The 17,072-nt window shown below is 46.0% G+C and overlaps 1 protein-coding gene across 6 annotated transcripts in view; it reads right to left on the minus strand.

The window, feature by feature from the left end:
- The window catches only part of stxbp5a (syntaxin binding protein 5a (tomosyn)), a 39,841-nt gene that overhangs the window by 14,376 nt on the left and 8,393 nt on the right, over positions 1 to 17,072 (minus strand). For all 6 annotated transcript variants that reach the window (XR_015854334.1, XM_088361558.1, XM_088361561.1 and 3 more), the window contains exons 4-7: positions 10,590 to 10,671; positions 9,514 to 9,614; positions 7,900 to 8,034; positions 120 to 183 (exon numbers count right to left, since the gene is read on the minus strand). Coding sequence is in view for 5 of the 6 variants with exons in the window: in XM_088361558.1 (XP_088217684.1) it covers positions 120 to 183; positions 7,900 to 8,034; positions 9,514 to 9,614; positions 10,590 to 10,671 (382 nt within the window). In the remaining variant the exon portion in view is untranslated. The remainder of the gene's footprint in view (positions 1 to 119; positions 184 to 7,899; positions 8,035 to 9,513; positions 9,615 to 10,589; positions 10,672 to 17,072) is intronic.

Here is a 17,072-nt window from a genome sequence, read left to right on the forward strand (position 1 = left end):
CGACTGTACAGTTAAATGTATGGCAAAATCTATTTCCATTATTTCTCAAGGGGGGGGGATCATATCAATGTCTTATCAGCAGCGTTTCAATCTCTGGGGTGCTCAGTGGTATTTAATACCTTGCCCTCATCCATGGGGTTGTCACTGATGTGAACGACTGGTCCAGGGTGAGCCTTGGAGGACCTAAGGGGAGACACAAGCGGGAAAGAAGGAAGTGAGCGACAAACGTAATTGACTCGGGTCCCTTAACGCTCGAGGGGGTCGAGGTCGACGCAGGAGTGTCTGCGAATCGGCAAAGGAAATGTGCTTTAAAGACATCCACGCTTGTGAAGAAATTAAAATATTAAAGCACCTTTTTTACCCCAAAGTTATTTTTCTTTGTCTTTTCTAACCAGTGACAGTTCTAGCTCTAATTTTTGTTACATTTTGGACGTTCACATCACAAGTATCAGCTTTCAGAACGATAACAAGCATCATTCAGCCGCATCTATACTTAGGCCGATGCTTCCGGATGATTGGAGGCTTATTACTGAAGCTGTACTGCTGCAGCTTTTTTTTTTAATGCTTCTTCTTGTCTCACTTCACCGCCTTCACACATGTGCTGCACACACACACACACACACACACACACACACACACACACACACACACACACACACACACATTCGCACACACACGCACACACACACACTCAAACAGCAATTAAGGCACATCTTAACACCCACTTTGGGAAACATACACCCATAACAATCAATTAGCCTCTCGCTAGATTACAGATGTAACTTGTCTGCCTGTGCCATATGGTTTATTTTCTCTCGTTTAAAGACTTTCAACCCAACTGTGTTAACCTCATGGGACTTTACAAATGAAAGTTTACAGACCAAATGGCTTTGACCTGCGGGGTTCCCCAGGGGTCAATCCCGGAACCCTTGGGTTTCCATTTGGCAAGTAAATATGTAAAGTATAGGACTGTAAATTTACTCTGTCACCGAATCAAAAATATCACAGCCTTTTAGAAAATGTGAGTTTTATGTAAAACGGTATTACATCAAACACGTCCTCGTCCAAGGTGACACGAGGCCACACACTGCACATGTCGCGAGCATGCCACAAACAAGCTGCTGTCGTGAGGGCTTTTGATGTCACCAGCAACACCAGATGTTTGCCACATGTTTTTTTTTCTTCCTAAAACTGAATACAATTGGACTTTTTAAACATACCATTGCCACAACTGGAGTTAACATGATATTAGAAACAACACAAAATGCTCATTTGTGGCCACAAAATCCATCCATCCATCCATCCATCCATCCATCCATCCATCCATCCATCCATCCATCCATCCATCCATCCATCCATCCATCCATCCAATTTCTTCCGCTTATCCGAGGTCGGGTCGCGGGGACAGCAGCTTTAGGAGGGACTCCCCAACTTTCCTCTCCCCGGCCACTTCATCCAGCTCATCCTGGGGGATCCCAAGGCGTTCCAAGGCCAGCTGAGAGAAATAGTCTCTCCAGCGCATCCTGGGTTGTCCGGAACACCTCCCCAGGGAGGCGTCCAGGAGGCATCCTGATGAGATGCCTGAGCCACCTCATCTGGCTCCTCTCAACGTGGAGGAGCAGCGGCTCTACTCCGAGTCTTTCCCGGATGACCGAGCTTCTCACCTTATCTATAAGGGTGAGCCCGGACACCCTGCGGAGGAAACTCATTTCGGCCACTTGTATTCTGGATCGCGTTCTTTCGGTCACGACCAATAGCTCGTGACCATAGGTGAAGGTAGGACCATAGATTGACCGGTAAACTGAGAGCTTTGCCTTTTGGCTCAGCTCTCTCTTTACCACGACGGAACGGTACAGAGTCCGCATTACTGCCGACGCTGCACCGATCCGCCTGTCGATCTCGCGCTCCATCCTGCCCTCACTCGTGAACAAGACCCCAAGATACTTGAACTCCTCCACTTGGGGCAGGATCTCATCCTCGATCCGGAGAGGGCATTCCACCCTTTTCCGACCGAGGACCATGGACTCGGATTTGGAGGTGTTGACCCTCATCCCGACCCCTTCACACTCGGCTGCGAACCGCTCCAGTGAGAGCTGGAGATCACGGCTTGAAGAAGCCAACAGCACCGTGTTGTCTGCAAAAAGCAGAGACGTGATGCTGAGGTCCCCAAACTTCAATGCCTCGGCTGTGCCTAAAAATTCTGTCCATAAAAATTATGAACAGAATCGGTGACAAAGGGCAGCCTTGGCGGAGTCCAACCCTCACTGGGAACGAATCCGACTTACTCCCGGAAATGCGGACCAAACTCTGGCATCGGTGATACAGGGACCGAACCGCCCTTATCAGTTGGCTCGGCACCCCTTACTCCCGAAGCACCCTCCACAGAACCTCCCGAGGAACACTGTCGAACGCCTTCTCCAAGTCCACAAAACACATGTGGACTGGTTGGGCGAACTCCCATGCCCCCTCGAGGATCCTGCCGAGGGTGTAGAGCTGGTCCACTGTTCCACGGCCAGGACAAAAGCCACACTGCTCCTTCTGAATCCGAGGTTCGATCTCCCGACGCACCCTCCTCTCCAGCACCCCTGAATACACCTTACCAGGGAGGCTGAGGAGTGTGATTCCCCTGTAATTGGAACACACCCTCCGGTCCCCCTTCATAAAGAGGGGAACCACCACCCCAGTCTGCCAATCCAGAGGCACCGTCCCCGATGTCCACGCAATGTTGTAGAAGCGTGTCAGCCATGACAGCCCCACAACATCCAGAGCCTTTAAGAACTACAGGTGGATCTCATCCACCCCCGGGGCCTTGCCACCGAGGAGTTTTTTAACTACCTCAGTGACTTCGACCCCAGAGATTGGAGAGTTTGCCTCAGAGTCTCCAGGCCCTGCTTCCACAATGGAAGGCGTGTCGGTGGAATTGAGGAGGTCTTCAAAGCAGGGCTGTGGACTCGGTCGGATTTTTGCACCGAGTCCGAGTCCGAGTCCGGCCTCTTGACCACTGAGTCCGAGTCCGGCTGTCCATTTTTTCTGTTAATTCATGTGACTGCTTAGTCTTTATTCAAGGCTAATTTAGATCAAAATCTACCAGAACGAACGCAACTGCTTTCACACTGGCTGGTTCGGCTTATATAGGATCCCTTGCTGAGAGCGCGGACGTAAAAGTGAGGCGACATTCCAATCGGATGTCGGATCGATAACATTTTCCCTGCCCTACCGGAGTTGTGCTAGTTCATAACGTAGATCACTCATGGCGTAGTCATAAATGTACGGTTGACAATTTAACCGATAGAAGTGGATACATTGGAACATAACCTACACCAGGGGTCACCAACCTTTCTCAAACCAAGAGCTACTTCCTGGGTACTGATTAAGGCAAAGGGCTACCTGTTTGACACACACTTCTGAAATAGCCAATTTGCTCAATTTGGCTTTCACTGTGTTATTATTGTCATTTCCAGTTCGTAAGTGTGATTTTAACAAGAATAGCAAAAATACAGTCAAACCTTGGTTTTTGACCACAATCCGTTCCAGAAGGCGGTTCGAGAAGCGAATCGGTCGAATTCCGAATCTACTTTTCCCATTACAAATAATGGAAAAAATGTTATCCGTTTCAAAACAAACCCACCCCCGCCTTTTTTAAGCATTATTTCATTTGCGCATATTTGTCCGATCGCGCAACTTCAGCGCACCGCCGAACGCGCAACCGTAGCGCGTCGCCCACCGCGCAACTGCACCGCGCTGGTCGCATTATTGTGACAGAGCCGTCGCTAAAATTTAGAAAATATCTTTAAAGTCCTTATGTACTTTCCAAAATTTAAGTGGACCTAAGTGCGCAGGGAGCTTAATTTTGTCCAATCGCGCAACTGCAGCGCACCGCCGAACGCGCAACAGTCGCGAGTCGCCAACCGCGCAACTGCACCGCGCTGGTCGCATTATTGTGACAGATCCGTCGCTAAAATTTAGAAAATATTTTTAAAGTCCTGATGTACTTTCCAAAATTTAAGTGGACCTCAGTGCGAAGGGAGCTTAATTTGGTCCGATCGCGCAACAGCTGCGCGCTGGGCGCTCACTGTCGCATTGCTTTAAGAGCGTCTTTGTGTTTTAGGATGGCTGCTCCCACTTGCTTTCTTTGGAGGCATGATTAGGGGTTAATACAATCCTCAAAGTAACGAAAATACAATAACAACGGAGTCAGTCGGCATCCGGGCCGTGCGATCGAGTTTTCTCGGGTCCTCCCGGCTCCTCTCGCGAGGTTCGACCTCCGAATTTTGTTCGACAACCGAAGCAAAAAAATCTCGATTTTTTTGTTCGAATTCCAATTTGTTCGAGAACCGGGACGTTCTAAAACCGAGGTTTGACTGTAAAATAAATAGATGCAGCTCACTGACAAGTGCCGCTATTTGAGCTAATTTTCGAACAGTCCTGCGGGCGACTCATGCGGTCCTCACGGGCGACCTGGTGCCCGCGGGCACCGTGTTGGTGACCCCTGACCTACACTCTAATATATTATTTGACATGGTATTAAATGCGTGGCTTTACAAAAATAGTCATTGAAGCCCACCCTTAGCCCTGAGTGCCATTGGCATGAGGCAAAACGCTTGAAAACACACACTCTCGCCCAATTCAATAACCATTCTGAAACACAGGACATGTAAGATAATATTTTTAAATCATTAATTAAACCATTATAGCTCAGACATTTATCTAAACACAAATAATTAGTGACGACCCCACAACTATCGAAACACATCAATGATATAAGCTGGGTGACATAATCGTCCTTGACATTGGTACATAATGTAAACATTAGCCTAAGTGCAACTTAACGTGGCCGCATTGATCGTAAGCAGGGCTGTGGACAGTATTCCTACGCGCATTCTCAGCAGCATGATGAAAATAAAATTGAACGTATTTTTTTTTATTGTCGGTCAAAATCAGCACCGAGTCCGAGTCCAGCAAAAATGACCGAGTCCGACCGAGTCCGAGTCCCCGAGTCCGAGTCCACGGCCCTGCTTCGAAGTATTCTCCCCACCGACTCACGACGTCCCGAGTCGAGGTCAGAAGCACGCCATCTCCACAGTAAACAGTGTTGACAGTGCACTGCTTCCCCCTCCCGAGACGCCGGATGGTGGACCAGAATTTCCTCAAAGCCGTCCGGAAGTCATTCTCCATGGCCTCGCCAAACTCCTCCCACGCCCAGGTTTTTGCCTCAGCAACCGCCGAAGCCGTGTTCCGCTTGGCCCTCCGGTACCTGTCAGCTGCCTCCGGAGTCCCGCAGGCCAAAACGGCCCGATAGGACTCCTTCTTCAGCTTGACGGCATCCCTTACCGCCGGTGTCCACGAGCGGGTTCGGGGATTGCCACCATGACAGGCACCAACGACCTTACGGCCACAGCTCCGGTCGGCTGCCTCAACAATGGAGGCGCGGAACATGGTCCACTCGGACTCAATGTCCCCCGCCTCTCCCAGGACGTGGGAAAAGCTCTGCCGGAGGTGGGACTTGAACCTCTTCCTGACAGGGGATTCTGCCAGACATTCCCAACAGACCCTCACAGAGCGTTTGTGTCTGCCAGGTCGGACCGGCATCTTCCCCCACCATCGAAGCCAACCCACCACCAGGTGATCAGTTGACAGCTCCGCCCTTCTCTTCACCCGAGTGTCCAAAACATGCGGCCGCAAATCCAATGACACGACAACAAAGTCGATCATCGAACTGCGGCTTAGGGTGTCCTGGTGCCAAGTGCGCACATGGACACCCTTATGTTTGAACATGGTGTTCATTATAGAAAATCCGTGTCGATCACAGAAGTTCAATAATAGAACACCGCTCGGGTTCAGATCAGGGGGGGCGTTCCTTCCAATCACGCCCTTCCAGGTCTCACTGTCATTGCCCACGTGAGCATTGAAGTCCCCCAATAGAACGATGGAGTCCCCAGAAGGAGCGCTCTCCAGCACTTCCTCCAGGGACTCCAAGAAGGGTGGGTACTCTGAGCTGCTGCTTGGTGCATAGACATAAACAACAGTCAGGACCCGTGCCCCCACCCAAAGGCGGAGGGAGGCTACCCTCTCGTTCACCGGGGTGAACCCCAATGTGCAGGCGCCAAGCCGGGGGCATTAAGTATGCCCACACCTGCTCGACGCCTCTCACCGTGGGCAACTCCAGAGTGGAAGAGAGTCCAGCCCCTCTCGAGAGGGCTTGTACCAGAGCCCAAACTATGTGTGGAGGCAAGTCCGACTATGTCTAGTCTGAACTTTTCTGCCTCACACACCAGCTCGGGCTCCTTTCCAGCCAGAGAGGTGACATTCCATGTCCCTGCAGCCGGGGATCGGACCGCCAAGGTCCCCGCCTTTGGCCGCCGCCCAGCTCACTTTGCACCAGACCCCTTTGGCCCCTCCCACAAGTGGTGAGCCCATGGGAAGGTGGCCACAAAATATTAATGTGAATAAATATACAAATAAGTGTATGTATAAATTTGCAATTTGTGTATGAATCGCAATATTACGTCACCTGTCCATGTGCCTCCAAATCTTCAAGTCACTCATAAAACTTTTAAACTGATCTTCTTTTGTCGGCGGACCTCCGAGCGGCATCGTCCCGGCTATAGCTTTGAGTACATTTTAATGTAATCGTAATGACGCATACATATTGAACACCACGGCCGCCATTAAAAAGCAATTTGTCAAAGGGATGTCAAAGTTACGGCGTGTCCTCAAAGCCAGCAGCCCTTATCGGCCCTTTCTATCTCATCATGCGCATCTATCTTCTACCACTCCTCCCCGTAACGGGAAAAGCTCTCTTATCACCGCAGGCGTTCTCCTCCGCTATCATTCCTCTCCTACCTCTCCCAAATCCACACCCCTCCTCCTTCATGCCTCCCTGCTCCACTCTGGCCTCATCTCATCTCCCCCGTAGCTCAGACGTCTGCGTGTAGTGTACAGTGATCCTGGCGGACACCTGTTCCAAGCCTCCTCTGCCAGTCCCTGGCGGCGCTCACACACACAGGAAGGGGGAATGTGTGAAGCAAAACGCTCCGGTGAATAATTTAAGCTTCTACAGAAGGGAAATAAAATGGAACCTGTCAAGCTGACAGATCCATTGAAGGCGCTATGGGAAACATTTGGCAGCCTACCTAGGAAGAATTTTGATGATGTTTTTTTTTATTTTTTTTTTTGCTTTTCTAATATTAATTATTACAATTTAAACAACGATAACCTCTTGAAAATGTAAAGTAGTGATTACGCAGCAGCACTTAGTTGAGTCAATAGGCCGCGTGATGCTACGACGGCAATACGAGTCCGGTTCCTACTTGAGTTCAAGTATTGATCTGGACTCACTGATTACTTTGCCAGGATTTTCCACTGCTAAACTGTCAGTAATTCAGAAACCGGCAGAAATAAATACATTTTTTGCAGAGGATAAAGAATATATACCCGTGAGTATTGCTATATTTTTGTTCACGTGTGTTGCTGCACCATTTATGTTGAGGCATTAGACCAGCACCACATAGATGCTAATACAAAAATGAAATGTAACGTGGACTCCTCATTACTCCAAAGGCCCGTAGAAAGTCTTTGGAAGGGATATCGATGCAACCTTGCTAGGTGATGCCGCTCCTATCGGTCACAATTGTAATCCTGTTCATATTTGACAGTAATTCATGATTCCGGTTTGGACACTGGTCTGAGTGCACGCTGGCGCGGTTTGCTACTCACCGACTGTTTTTACAGTTTTACTGTGTCTAGTATTGTATAGTATATGCTATTGTTTGAATTTGTTTTTAACTTGTTTAAAACTCTTTGTAAAGTGACCTTGAGTGACCTGAAAGGCACTTATAAATAAAATGTGTTATTATCATTATTAATCGTTAGCTTGTAGTAGACATAGCTAACACTCACAGTTCAATGGCTTTGTTCCACATGATGACGTAGCCTGAGAGCATGAAGGACTCCACGTTGACGACGTGGATGTTCCCCCGTTCGGTGCCGATGTACAGCCACTTGCTCTGGAAAGGCAGGTGGCAGAAGGTTATCCTGCAAAAATCAAAACACAAAATCAGTTAGCCGACAGAAAACCCGAAGACGGACATCGCATTGAACACCATCGGAGACTCCCAGACTGACTCCGAGACTGGAGTTTAAGAAGAGGCTATACATTTTCATCATTTTGCTCTTTCATCCATCTTCCTGTTCCACCTCCAGATCATCCCAAGAATAATAATGTGCAACCTTGCTCACCTGGCTGCTTAAATATTTTATGGTGTTCGCTTTGATGCGTTTTGACCAAGTCCTCCAAAGACAGAGGGAGGAGTTGAATTCAGGTTTGTTTGTTTACTTGCGACGCATTCCACTGTGAAAGATTTTGTGATGTGCAAAAATAAAATTCCCCCAAATGAGAGTTATCCGTGTGTGCCGACCCCTTATTATCTCCGATCATATCAGCGACGTCGATGTCTGCTGCGAGGCCACGGGGTAACTGGAGCATCCTAAGCCACCAAGAGTGACTCGGCAGGATTTCTTCCTTCCTCTCGCTCGCATCGCCAACAGCGCATCCCACAGACTGACTCAGCGCTGTCTGGCGGAGGCCCAGTCTGTCTCAGCTCCGCCTCTCTTCGCTTCTCGCCTCATTTCGATTATCCCGAATGAACGGATGCCGGCGCCCGAAGGGCTTTCCGCAACGCTACACTCGGCCCGTCCTACTCAAATTTGGATCGCTCGGCAGACAAAAGGAGGCTTCTGGCTGCGCTAAGTATGCGAATATGGATGTGATGTTAGAGCGTGGGCAAGCTCACTTCAAATGTTTTTTTTTTTTTTAGAGGATGGAAGTGACGTCTAGTAATACATTGTATTTCCTTACACAACTGCAATGCCCTAATTAATTTCTGGAACTACCTAACCTAAATGCCTAACCCTAAATAAAAAAGATGACAACTGAACTATTGCAGCCTCTCCGGAAGCAAGACATCTCTCGCCAAGCGCAAACGTGTCTCGGGGGTTGCGGCGATGTTAGCGAAATGTCAGAGTCAGTCAAGCGATTCCGTAAGGACGCGAGCCGCCCCGTTTAAGTCGCTGGCGGCCACCTGTCCGTCATGTCAGCGCTGCGTCAGATCACTGCTTTTGACACTTAAACCGTCCTGCGACTTTTTAGAAGAACGACCGCTACGGCGTGATCTGATCGCATCCGATGGGTGACCGCGGCGTCGGTGATGGGAGGAGACAGTTTGTCGGACTTCCTTGAGATGTTGAATTATATTGGCGATGTGATTTGGAAAAATGTTGTGTCATCATATACAGCATCAATGCATATTTACAGGGTCCTTATGTTAAGTTTTCATTACTGTGGGGAAAATAGGAAGCCTGGTGTGCACGCTACGACCCACCTCAGCCTTATCAGTCGAACTCAATAACCTTAAAGATAAGCCGTGGGTATTTAAACCATCGATTCCGCGCCTGTTACTGCTTGGCGATGAGCCACTGGGGCTGCAGATTACCTTTTTTTTCCTCCCCACTCACCTCTCTTTGCTGAACTTGAGCGAGTGCAGAATAGCCGGTCTCTTCTGCCTCAGGTTCCACAGGTGCACTGTGTCATCAGCCAGGGCGCTCACTAGCGCCCCCTGTCGAGAGAGAAAAAATGTATTGTGATGACGCTCGCAGACACATAAAGTCAGAAAAAGTCTTCTGCGCAGGAATGAGTCAGCTGGCGCATTCCCGGTTAGCCATGATGTATATAAAAGTATGTGTGTAGGAGGCACTCAAAATCATTTCCATCTCTCTGAGGGACTCGGTTGGGCTGCAGAGTCACATTCACGACACAGCACCCTCAAGTCTCAGTATTGGTGACGACTTTTTCTACAAGCTGCAGAGCAAAATTTTCATGTCACCTCTGCTGAAAACATATTACAAATAAATCAGCTAAACAGACTTAAGAAGATTCTATGGACGCTAGCGTTAGCTCCGATGTCTCTAATAAGTGCAGCGTGTTTTGAATTTAGCTAATACTGACGGCTTAACGTGCTTTGGTGATAAGCTAAAGATTGTCACTCAGAAAAGTTGTGCGTCGCCTGGAGCGCCGAAATGGAAAAAGTGTGATGAAATGATGTCCCGGCTGGAATAATTACATTCTGGACGCAAGTCTGCTTAAACATTTTCAAATGTACAGCACGCAATGACGGCTGGAGAAATACAGATTTACTTTCTGGTGATAAATCTGTCGAAAAGCACTTAGGATGTGTTGATGAAATACTGCTTCTAGATTTTATAGCTTTCAAACTATCATAAATCAAATTACTTTCTCCACTTGCTTTTGTCAACGGCTATTCTGTACTGCAAAATTGAGCCAATGACAGATTCCAGACTTAAACCGTATAAAGCAGGGGTCCCCAATCCCCAGTTCGCGGACCGGTACCGGTCCGTGGGTCACTTGGTACCGGGCCGCCAAGCTGCACAGGAAAAAAAAAAAAAAAAAAAAAAGGCAGTTTCATTTCTTCTTATCTATAGTACATGTGTTTATACCTCTGAAAAATCAGAATACTAACACTTGTACCTTTACAACTGTACGCTGTGGAGTAATAAAACAGTTTGTTCCCTACCTCGTTGATGAGAAACTGCAGCTGGATGACAGCCGCCCCACTCTCGTGTTGGCAGTAACACTCCACGCCGGGGCGACCGAACCTGGAGGATTTACGGTCAAGGAAATTGTTGCAATACATTAGGCAAAAAGTGTATTTTTCTCTGTGTGTGTGTGTGTGTGTGTGTGTGTGTGTGTGTGTGTGTGTGTGTGTGTGTGTGTGTGTGTGTGTGTGTGTGTGTGTGTATGTGTGTGTGTGTGTGTTTGAGCGGTTTAGTATGCACCGGAGCGGCGCATCTGTTCAAAAAATGGCAGCCGTAGGACAGGAGTCTCGGCATTTGAAGGTCATATGCAGTGTGTTACTCCTGATCTGAAGATTACATATTTAAAAAAAATAATAAAAATACACAATCACTGCTGGCGCACACACTTTCCTAAAATGCTTCAATGAACACGCTTGTTCTACTAAAGACAGAGGTCAGCATGGGGGCGTTTACGGTAATGAAATAAACACAATCAACCGAGTGGAAGTGAACATTTGAGCTGAGGGAAAAATCATGGCCGCAAAAAAAAAAGATGCACGCAGGGAGGATAATTAGAAGCTCTTTGTAGGTGCACGGGTGAGCTGGCTGATTATATTCATTCATTCATTCCCGGACTCGGTAAAGGGAGGCCATTTGTCATAGCGGGAGGGGGGGGCACCCAGCGAATGACAGCGCTGCTCATCATAACGTGTATGTGTAAGTGTGTATGCGTTTGTGTGTGCTTTAACTACACACACAAAATACTGGCTCGCATATGGATTGTAATGTGCTACATTAACTATATAGACCACCACTGCAGCCGCTTATCAATATTTAAAGCATTGCCAACACTGCTGCTCTCTGCGCTCACTGGACATCTTATTAGGTACACCTGCACCATGTAATACAGTACAAAGGGCTAGAACAGTATTGTTCATCAAATTTAACTAACCACAAAAAATGTTTAGCAAAAGTCAAAAACATAAAAATGACTTTTCTTTGTACGGGGAAAGAAAGCCACGTCATTTGTACAGATGCATGCTCGTCAGTGGACAATATTCAGGAAAAGTGGGACAAGAGTTACGGCTTTAATTAACATTTTAAAAAGGGCCAAAAGAGCACCCCAAAGTCTAATCAGCTTTTGCTCTCCCGTCGAGCCAGACTTTTGCTTTCAGGCTACAGACGGACGCATGTGTCACTTATTAAGTAGTCATGTCCAGAACGATTCCTGGCGGAGGTGTAATAGGACCAACTTCTTCAACCAACTTCTTTAATCAAGCCAACTTTTAGTGTCGAGTAATTCATCTCCTGGATTAACTTTTTTTTTGCTGACAAATGACGAACCTCGAAGATATAATTAGCACTGTAAATCACTAGCGCCACCGAGACAATCGGTTGACTCGCAGAGCGAATTAAACCGAGACCTGTTCAAATAAGACAACCGATTTGAGAACACACAAACAATGTATTGCAACTGAAATTTTTGGGAGAAAGCTCAGCTTTAGATAATGGATGGATGGAGTTTCATCATGAATAAAAATAACAAAAGGGAGATTTAAAAATAGAAAGCAGCCCCGCCGTGCCACGATGGATATCAAAGTGAAACAACGGCAGATAAAGAATGCATGTCAGCTGCGGGCTAAAAATAAAACCCGAGCTAGATGACACGGCAAGCGATTCTTAAAGCGTTAGCAAGCGCTTCTCGGCGCGTCGGCGCGGGACGGACCGGCTGCATGTGTCACACTTGCTGACAGGAGCGTTTTCTCATCTCTCTCGATTGTGTCGCTTCGGGAGGCCTTGTCGCGCCGCTTCACAGTGGACAAGGCAAGGCAGCGAGTAGACGGACAAAACAAACCGACAACAGGGAAGGAAAAAAAAACTGGGTCATCTTCACATCTCGTCACGTGAATTAAAAGATTTTTTCTTGTTGACTGTTAAGAGCGCAAGTACGTCTCATGCAATATTTCATGCTGAAAGTCGAGAATGCTGCTAGTTGAGCTTTAGCCAAGCTTGCAGCTGTCGCTTAGCAACAGCGAGAACAATGACTACAGCGGGATACTAGTTGGCAAGCTAGCAATGCTCTGCGGGGACAATCTGGCTGCGAGTTGTACAGACTGACTTGTTCTTGAAGGGCCATGCGACCTGTTCATGTGACTCGGTCCAACCCCTCCCCGAAAAAAAAAAGCATTGTTCCACAAAGCCATCAATAAAAGGCGCATGAAGGGAGCAGCTTTGACTGCGACGCGCTCATGAATATCCGTGTCGCACGTGCCGAAGAAGATGGTTGTTGTCATGGGTGCATGCAAATGAAGCGAAAGGCAGCCACAGAACAAACAAACAAAAAATCTGATTTATTTGTTTGGCGCGGGCCTCGTGTAAATACCATTTTGGCCCGAATATAAGATGATGTTTTTTGCATTGAAATAAGACTGAAAAATGGGGGTCGTCTTATATTCGGGGTCTAGACATTATACCAATTATCACTTGTGCGCAGCGGTAAATTAAAGGTTGCTGGTATCGACTGAGTACGTTGCTGTGATCGTGTGCGTCTTTGACACAAAGTGAGTATATACATTTCATTGTTACTACTGTCCACGGTTGTGCCGTTTGTCCAATCGCGGTTTGCTTCATGTGCGCACCGTTTGATTGACAGCTCCGGCGCGCTCTTTTAAGTTTGCCTCGCATCGTAGCCGTTACGCAGCGGCACGGCGACTAACGGTCGCCAGCAAATGTATTTTGTTGTCTCGATCGATAACTTATGTTTGGTGTGTTTCATTTATGGTTATTTTTTTTATCATTTTTTTTGCCAATAATTCAGTAAGGCAATCAAAACTGAACCACGTCTTCCCTCCTGTGTTCTGACTGATACCCGAGGGTGAAAAGAGCATAACCATCCGAGCCAACCCCCTATACAGTCCTCAGGCTCCCCAACAATAGCGGTAGCAGTTTGCATTATTTTATTGCAATGTTTTTCCTTATTCAGATTTGTTTCAAGACTACAGTTAGACTCCACCTTGATGGTTAATGCAGTTATTGCAATTTTGTTGTTTTATCACAGTAGATTGGTTTATTTACATTTCAAAAACCAGAAGCCATTCATTTACAAATGTGATTGCACTTTAGTTTACATATTTAAATGTTCAGATATTAAGATGTGATAGACAGTTTTTGCATGATTAGAAGGAGGCAAAATAACATGCTTTTTCTCTCGACTATATTGTTATAATAATTTGTTTCCGATGTAATTATTTTCTGTATAAAATTTTAATTTGATGTTCAAAAAGTCTTTTTTCAAACTTGAGTCTTGAAAAAGAGGGGGTCGTCTTATATTCGGGGTCGTCTTATATTCGGGCCAATACGGTAATTTCCCCAGGCGTGTTTGATTCATCATGCAGACAAACAATTTCAACATCTTCTGTCCTCGAGTAATGTCGCTTATTCAAGTGGGGCCTTAATTTGAGACATTTTCCAAAATCACAAATAGTGATTTATTAATGAATGATTGCACCTTTACTAAATCTCCCAGCTTTTTATTTGAGCTGAGGATAGTTTAAAAATGTGAAGACCATTTCAAGGTTTTGTCAAGGAAAATGGGTGAAAGGGCAATTCATACATGCTTGGGGCTTTAATTTATTATTAAACATTGAGTACAAATGAGTTTCCCACAATACGACTCACATTTGCCCTTAACGATGATGTGAATCACTTGCTGCTCTTTCTCATGAATAGTCATCAAATATTACGCAAGACGATATTCAAGTCGCTCTCAGTGACCTGTAAAGATCAACAGGAAAACATTGGGTTGTACTCGACCTACGGCTTTTATAATGAAATACTTTCATGGGCGGAAGCCAGCGAATGTGAAGCGATGACCTGGAAAGCGATGGATGGAATTAAAAAGAAGAGAGTGAAACCGTGGCAAGACGTTTTGGAAATTCACTGACTGAAGGGAGGGGAGGGTCCTGAAGGAAAACAAAGGAATATGTCGAGGCAGCAAATCAGCTCGTGGCTTGCACCAAAATGATGACGAATGAAAATGTGTCAGGAGAGGTGAAACGGAACGAGACAAGAGGACGGACGAGCGGGAAAGTAGAAATTAAAGCTGTGAGCGAGGAGCGTTTTACAGCTCGTTAAATTTCCCCGGACGTTCTCGTCCCCACACGCAACAGTGACGACTCAAACGAGTCACAGTTTAGCAACTTGGTTCAAATTTGGTGGCAATTAGCAATTTTGGTGGAACGGTTCAGCAAAATCAGAATGACATTTTCAAAATGAGCATATAATGCTCTCTGCCTACATATCTCATCAGACAGAAAAAAAAATGGGAGCATGATTTACAGGATGATGACTTGATTGCAAACGAAAGTGAAGTCGGGAATAAGTTTGCAACGGGAGTTCCTTGTGTCTATGAATAATTAAAGCGGGGACCGGGAGCCAATGCGTGCATTTAGATGGCTTTATGTATTACCCTCTCAAAATGCCAGGCGGCGGGAATATTTGATGGAGAATGGATCATCGTGCCAAATTAACCTTTAACATAGTCGCTCTGTGAGATCATGAGTCCCTCCGCGGTATGAATCCGCTGACAGACAGTTTAAAACCGCACCGCCGCTTTGACAAGAAGAAAATGGAGAACTGCAGTGAACTGTCACAAAATCGCACGTTAGTACTAACATCCACTAACCGTAAATTTTTACAAGTATCGCAATATCTATGCTAATTTACATTAGCCTGTCAATGGCAGTTAACACTCTATGGTAGCATTAAGCTAGCAAACGTTGGCTAGTTTTACATGTAAATTTCACAGTAATGTTCTGTCCGAGACAGATTGAAACAAGCACGCTTGGCCTATGCAAACTAAAGAGTGCAAACAAAAGAATCCTTCAAAAATATTTAATAGGTTTAACTGTGTTCAGAATGTGTGTGAGGGGTCAAACTCCAAATATGTTCAACAAGGATCTTGAGGACTGCTGTTTCTGTAAACAAACAAAACCATAACGTCTATTCGTCATCAGATTTCATCAGCACTCAGAATTCCATGCCTGTACCCATAGCCTCTGGCAATGCTATCAAACAAATCTTTGCAGCTTAGCCACGCTTGGCCGCCACCAGAAAGATTGTCAGTGAGACGACCAGTAAAAGAGCCCGTGATCCTCTTTCAAGGACATGTAGCTGTAAGGTGCCAATCAGTTGTAACACTTGACTGACAGCAGACGGACTGCTTAAGGACGCGTTCTGTCACCTTTGTCACAAACACTGCAGGAAGTCTCATGGGAGAAAAGTATTGTTCAATAGCCTGCCAAAGGTGGTTGTAGTTAAGTTAGTCGTCGAGTTACCTTTCCGCTGTAGGAACGGAACTCATAAACCGAAGATGTACTTTGATTAGTAGCATTAGTCTGTCTTACGACCTGTGAAACGTTAATTTTCTATGGTCGGGAATGATGGCACGTAGTCATTGATGCACAAGTCAGTCAGGGCTTGGGCAACCTCAAAATTATTACAATTTGGTTAAGACTAGAAAAGAGATAGGATGCGGAACAGAGAGACATAAGCGCTGAAACTCCACACGCAGATTGTAATGGGGGAGGGGTCGGCAGTGGTGATGCTACAAAGGCGGTAACATAAGTCCAAAGGATTGAACCCCCGCTTTTGTCTTTGAATGAATGAATGAATGAATGAATGAATGAATGAATGAATGAATGAATGAATGAATGAATCAATCAATCAATCAATCAATCAATCAATCAATCAATCAATCTTTATTTCGAACATGATTTAAAGAATAAAAGCAATAAAAAACAATCAACAAAAAAACCCAATATATATCACTGTTCGAAAAAGAGTAGGAAGAAGCCTAAGCTTATCATGTCCTACCCCTATCCATCACTTAGTTCCAAGTGAGAACATTAAAACTACAAAAGAACAAAAGAAAAAAACATGCGGAGAGTGTGCAGGCTGGGAAATACCCTGGCCTTAAGATGTTAATTATTTTTAATAATAGTAATTTTAATGTTAGAAATGTTTTGATTCATTCCTGATTTCTTACTGGATATAGCTAGCTAGCTAGATAGATTACTAGCTAGTCAGCTAGCAAGATGGCTAGCTAGCCAGACAGATGAATTCTAATGTATACTGGACGTCTCTTCTATTTTATTAAATTAATTCATTTGCAAGGTTTGTGGCACGACTCTGCATATAATTAGAGTACTTTAACATTTTTTGGAGTCGGCCAACAAGCGTCAAATTCATTTTGAAGAAACACCACGGAAGCATTAACGCGGAGACCTCTGGGAATCACGGCCCCACCGGTCTTATTCAAAAATGGTTTCAGGGATTGTGTCAGAGGCAAAGAGGTGTCGCGTCGCATCAGCGTCCAATCATGGCGAGCAAACAAAAAGCTACGTCCAAACGCAAATAGAAACAGACACTCGATTGCGCACAATATGCTGACACCAATGCAAGGTTTTCGCTGCATACTGGCA

This window comes from Syngnathus floridae, chromosome 19 (assembly GCF_059516105.1).
Source record: "Syngnathus floridae isolate MCC-2025c chromosome 19, RoL_Sflo_1.0, whole genome shotgun sequence".
In the NCBI taxonomy this organism is placed as follows: domain Eukaryota; kingdom Metazoa; phylum Chordata; class Actinopteri; order Syngnathiformes; family Syngnathidae; genus Syngnathus; species Syngnathus floridae.